The 6,075-nt window shown below is 42.6% G+C and overlaps 1 protein-coding gene across 1 annotated transcript in view; it reads right to left on the bottom strand.

The window, feature by feature from the left end:
* Nucleotides 1-4,756: 4,756 nt before the first annotated feature.
* CFB (complement factor B) overlaps nt 4,757-6,075 on the bottom strand; it is a 95,651-nt gene continuing 94,332 nt past the window's right edge. The window contains exon 36 of the mRNA XM_053293384.1: nt 4,757-5,098. Coding sequence (XP_053149359.1) covers nt 4,913-5,098 — 186 coding nt within the window. The 3' untranslated portion in view covers nt 4,757-4,912. The remainder of the gene's footprint in view (nt 5,099-6,075) is intronic.

Genomic DNA, 6,075 nt, shown 5'->3' with positions numbered 1-6,075 from the left:
GCAGATCTGGCCAGTTACCCACACCTTAGTCATGTCACAGCAGGATTACTGTAATGCGCTCTATGTGGTGCTGCCCTTGAAGAATACTTGGAAACTGCAGCTAGTGCAAAATGCAGCAGCTAGGATTTAATCTGGAGTTGCCCATTGGGATCAATTCCTTTTCAAAACATCTTGGGACCTTAACGGCTTTATTTTAGCACTTGGGGCCTTAGTGTTTGAACCTAGCTTTTGAGATTGAACATCAAAGGGGACTATGCCTTCTGATGAATGAATGTTTAATTGAAAAGAATTATTACTCCCATTTCAAAAGAGCTACGTAGTCTGCCAATTTATTTCTGGGTCCAATTCAAGGTGCTGGTTTTGACCTTTTAAAGTCCTTAACGGTTTGGACCATGCCTGCTCCCAAGGATTGCTGCCTGCTTGACATGGTAATTGGAGGGGGCTCTGTTTACATGCCAACAATGAGGGATGCTTGGCTGTCATGCACACAGGACAGGGCCTTCTCAGTCATTGCCCCCTGACTTTGGAATGCTCTCCGGTAGGCATCTGCTCCTCAGCCTCCACCACAGTTTTAAGAAAACAAGTGAAATCTTGGCTTTTTATCCAGGTTATTATATGAGTGTTGTTTTTGTTGCTGCTGCTCTAAATTTTATGGTTCTATTTTGTATGTTTTTTTAAACATTTAATTAGATTTGTATTTTGATATTCCAATTTAATATTTTTATTGTGTAACTATTTTATAGTCTTAAATTGTCTTCAATGGGTTGTAAACCACCTTGAGATTGTTTTAATGAAAGGCAATGTAAAAAATTCGCAAATAAATATTTTATTTATTTATTTATCTTATTTTTACACTGCCCAAAACTTACGTCTCTGGGCGGTTTACAACAAGATTAAAAAGTAAAACATTAATTAAAAACAAAAACAAAACAAAAATGTAAAAGCAAAAAATGTAAAACACAATTTAAATTTTTTAAAACAATATTCTAAAAATAACATTCAAAACAATATCAGTTAAAAGCCTGATAAATAAAGGTTAACCTGGGTACAGACCCCTCAAATGCCTGTTACAGTTAGTTAGTGGGCTGTTGTACCTGTGTTCAGCATAATGTGTCAGTGAAACCTGTACTGTGTACACTGTAAAGTCACACAAGTGTTGAACATAACACATGAATAGGGCTCCAGTCAAACCCTAAATTGAGGAAGAGTGGACAAGTGACATTACAGTGCAGAAAGTCAATGAAATCAACATAGTTGTTGGATTAATGTATCAAGTTGCTGCTTGATGTGGTAGGGATGGGGAGGGAATAAAGGGCATGGATTCCTAGCCACTTCTTGATCAGCCTCACTCCACCACTGCTCTGATTTCAGCAGGTGCACTCCTAAGCTTTCAAGTGTATTTGTCCAATCCTAAGATTTAGACTCTCCTCTAGTTGTTTTGAAAGAAAACATAAGGATTTTAAGGGTGACTGTGTAAAGCTGCCTTATACTAAGGCAGTTCACACGATTACAAACTGGGCACAGCAAGCGTCCGACCCAGCTTTGGAAGCTGTGCATGCTCCTGATCTATCGACGGAGCATGAGCAAACAACTGAGTAGGAAGCAGGGGGGTGAGTGTGAGTGTGAGTGTGTGTGTGTGTGTGTGAGGAGCTGGGTAGGGCAGCTTTTCTTCTTACCTTGTTAAAATGCTGAATAGGAGAGCTGGGTAGGATGGCACCATCCTACCCAGCTCCTGCCTCCCCTCGTGCACAGTCGCTCCCCACTCCTACCTAGCTGTCTGCTCACACGCGATCGAAAATCGGGAGTGTGTGCAGCTCCTGAAGCAGGTAGGACGCCTACTCAGTTTTTGACTGTGTGAACTGCCTTATGGAGCCAGACCCTTGGTCCATCTAGCTTAGTATAGACTGGCAATGGCCCCCACGTGCCCTGCTGCTGCAGCAAGCAGAGAAAACATGCAGATTGGGGAGAGAAGAAAACCCACCCCCTCTAGTGAACATATGTAGCTGCCTTGTACCAAACTAGACCATTGGTCTATCCAGCCCCAGCCTGTCCATCCCCAGCACAGCATCCCTCCAGTGGTTGTTGCTGGTGTCTATCTAATGCTTCTTTTTTTAGATTGTGATCCCTTTGGGGACAGGGAGTCATTTCATTTATATCTATGTAAACCACTTTGGAAACTTTGATTGAAAAACAGTATATAAATATTGATTGTATTCGTATCCAGCTTAGTAGCCTTATAAGAGCAGCTTTGCTGGATCAGGCCTATCTAGTCCAGCATCTGAACAGTGGTCCACCAGATGCCTCTGGAAAGCCCACAAGCAGAAGATGAAAGTATGCCCCCTCTCCTGTCATTGCTCCCCTGTAAATGGTATTCAGAGGCATCCTACCTCTGACCCTGGAGGTAGCCTATAGCCATCAAGACTAATAGCCGTTGTTCTCCATTGTCTAAGCCCCTTTTAAAGCTGTCAAAACAACTGATGTGTAGTGATGGGTGTTCATCACTACAACCTAGTGGCAAAGAATTCCATAGATTAATTGTGCAATATGTGAAAAAGTGCTTACTTTTGTCAGACCTAAATTTCCTGGCAATCTTCATAGGATGACCCCTGGTTCTAGTGCTGTGAGAGAGGAAGAAAAACTCAACTTCCCACACCATGCAGAATTTTATAGACCTTTGTCTTGTCTCCTCTTATTCATCTCTTTTCTGAATTAAAAAGCCCCAAATGTTGTAGCTTTTCATCATACGGTAGAACCTGTAACCACAACCCACCTCTGCAGGGGTGAAGGACCTATTAGGCTGGTCTGCCTGAGAACGTTATTGGATTCAATAGAATTCAAAAAACCTGTGGAAGGATACTGCCTTGGTTGGCCTGATGGCTTATCTCCAATTGGCTATTGACAGAGGGAGTGTGACTCTGCTGATCCTTTTGGATCTCTCGGAGGCTTTTGATACCATTGAGCATGGTATCTTTTTGCATAACCTGAGGAAAGTGGGATTGGGTTGCCCTGTTTTATAGTGGTTCCGTTCCTGCCTCTCTGGTAGCTTCCAGATGGTTTCACTTGGAGACTGCTGCTCTGTAAAGCGAGAGCTAAAGTATGGCATTCCACAAGACTCCATACTGTCTCCAGCGCTCTTTAACATCTACATGAAGCCACTGGGAGAGATCATCAGGAGGCTTGGTGCAGGGCTGTTATGAAAATGCTGATGACACCCAGATCTATTTCTCCATATCAACTTCATCAGGAAATGGCATAACTTCTCTAATTGCCTGCCTGAAGGCAGTAATGGGTGGGTGAGGAACAAAAAAATGGAAGTCGAATCCAGATAAGACAGAGGTACTGATGGGGTGGGACCAGCGAGATGGTTTAGATCTGCCTGTTCTGGATGGGATTACACTCCCCCTGAAAGGTCAGTTACATAGCTTGGGAGTGTTCCTGGAACCAAAACTTTCTGGCTTCTCAGGCTGAGGCAGGCAGGGGCCAGGAGTGCTTTTTATCAGCTTCAGCTGATAAATCAGCTATGCCCATTTTTGGAGGTAAATGACCTTAAAACAGTGGTACACATACTGGCAATTTCTAGGCTTGACTATTATAATGCACTGTATGTGGGGCTGCCTTTGTACATAGTCCAAAAGCTACAATTGGTACAGAATGTGGCAGCCAGGTTGGTCTCTGGGACAACCCAAAGGGACATTATAACACTGATTTTGAAAGAACTGCACTGACTCCTACTGTGTTTCAGAGTGAAATACAAAGTGCTGGTTATTTATTCTATTTTATTTATTGTTGAATTTATATACCACCTTTCATTAAAAACAACCCCATGGCGGTTTACAAAAGTTAAAAACACAATAAAAATGATGATTAAAATATTAAGCTAAAAATATAAAACAACTCTAATTTAAAAACTATAAAATACAAGCATGGTTATGACCTATAAAGCCCTCAATGGCTTGCATCCAGGGTACTTAAGAGAGCACCTTATTTGTCATAAAGCTTGTCGCATATTAAGTTTTTCTGTAGAGTTACAGTTAAAGTTGCCCCCAGCTTGCTTGGCAGTGACTCGGGACCGGGCCTTCTCTGTGGGCACCCCAAGGCTTTGGAATATGCTCCCTGTCAAAATAAGAGCATCTCCATCTCTGATTGCTTTTAGGAAGACCCTCAAGACAGACCTGTTTTCTCAGGCTTTTAACTGAAATTAATTTAAAACGGTTTAATTGTTTTTATCCCATGAAATGGTTAACTTTTTATTCTGTGAAATTGTTTTAGTTGTTTTTACTCTGTTTTATATTTGTTGTGTTTTAAATTGTGTACACCGCCTGCCTAGAGATAAACATATCAGGATGGATGGATGGGCGTATGTGCTTTTTGGTTGCCCTCTTTTGCACTGTTTCTTGTTCTATAATATCCTTTCTGTGATCGGATGACCAGAACTGTACACACTATTCCAATTGTCTACATGGACTGATAGTGGCTTTCTCCAGGGTTTCTGATGGATCTTTCCCAGCTATACTTGGAGATGCTAAGAACTGAACCGAGGACCCGCAAATACAAAGCATGTGCCCTACAACAGCTATGGCCCCTCCCCTAAATTCTGTGCCAGATATCCAATGATGGTTGTGTGGAATGAGCACAATTCTCTCTCTTTTATTTTAAATATGTATATATTGCTTTTCTGTTAAAATATCCAATGACACTGATCTCCCATCCTCGAGTCAGAGTCCCAACAAATGAGAGCATTTATCACATCTACGTGTTTCCATGTAATGGAATTTAATACACAATTATTAACAGTCCATTCACTTTACAGGATTTAAGGATATCGGTTTTATTTACACAGAATGTCCCAGGTGGGATGGCGAAGTGCAAGTCTACAGGGTGTGTGTCTGGGTGATGGTGGTCCTCTTCCCTTTCATGGGAGGAAATCCAGCCCCTCGTCACGCAGCTCTTCCCTGAGCCAGGGCAAGACCTTGAAGATGTTAATGTGGAAATCTCTGGCATGTGAGGGGGACTGCTGCTGGAAAGCGTTGTCACTCTGGCACTTAGGAAGCCTCTTGTTTCTACAGACATCCTCCACACCCCAGCTGATCACACCCACCTGGAGTGAGAAACAAGCAGTTTTATAGGGCCTATAATGAAGAAAGTACTGTCCACGAAGCAGACCAGCTGAACGGGTAGCAATCCTGTGCACTCTGACTAGAGAGTGAGTCTCCTTGAACTCAGTGGGATTTGATTTTGAGGAACCATGCATAGACTCACACTGTTAGTTTGGACGAACAGTTTCATCGACCAAACTGTTTAAGGATTTTTCCATGAGAGATGAGGTCCACGCTATGAGATTAATTTTCTATTCCACAGCAAATGCTGCACTTCCATGGCTGTCCAACCAAGGGCCATGTAACCCCAGTGAGGAGGACATTAGAGAGGGCTTATGCCCTCCCCACAATGTTGGCCTACATTTCTCATGATCCCTGACTATTGGCCCCAGTGGCTGGGGATGATGGGAGTTGCAGTCTAAAAACAACTGGAGGGCTGAAGTTGTGCAGCCTTGGCATAAGAGAACGGGATGCAAGGCCTCTCCTCTTGATGGGGCTTCCAGTTCTAATTAGGGCCCAGGATATGGGGTTGCTTCCATACATGCCCTTCCCTCTGGAATTACTATCCACCCACACACTTCTTGTGAAAAATCCAAGCAACATTCCTGTCAAATTTCTGCATTCTAGTATTGTCTATGTTGCTCCTTTATGTTCTTACAGAACATGATCTATGACTTTTTTTTTTTTTTTTTTGCAATAGAATGGCACCAATGTGGACAAGCAGAACACTATTGAGGGGTTAAGGATCCTGACTTTTAATCAAAATCTCCCCTCGACAGGTTCAGCTCATTTTATACCTTCCTGTTCAGCAAAGTTTGTGAATTAATGCTTCCTGGATGGCCCCATTCTTGGTCTGCTTAATGTGTTGTGGGGTTGAGCCGGGACATTAATTACAGATGTACTTTTATATTCCAGCACCCTGGATCTGGTCTTTGACCAAAATAAAGGTTATCTATCTATCCAGCACCCTGAGACAGCT

This window comes from Hemicordylus capensis, chromosome 2 (assembly GCF_027244095.1).
Source record: "Hemicordylus capensis ecotype Gifberg chromosome 2, rHemCap1.1.pri, whole genome shotgun sequence".
In the NCBI taxonomy this organism is placed as follows: Eukaryota; Metazoa; Chordata; class Lepidosauria; order Squamata; family Cordylidae; genus Hemicordylus; species Hemicordylus capensis.
The sequence above is the reverse complement of the archived record's forward strand: the minus strand, read 5'-3'. Positions and strand labels throughout refer to the sequence as shown.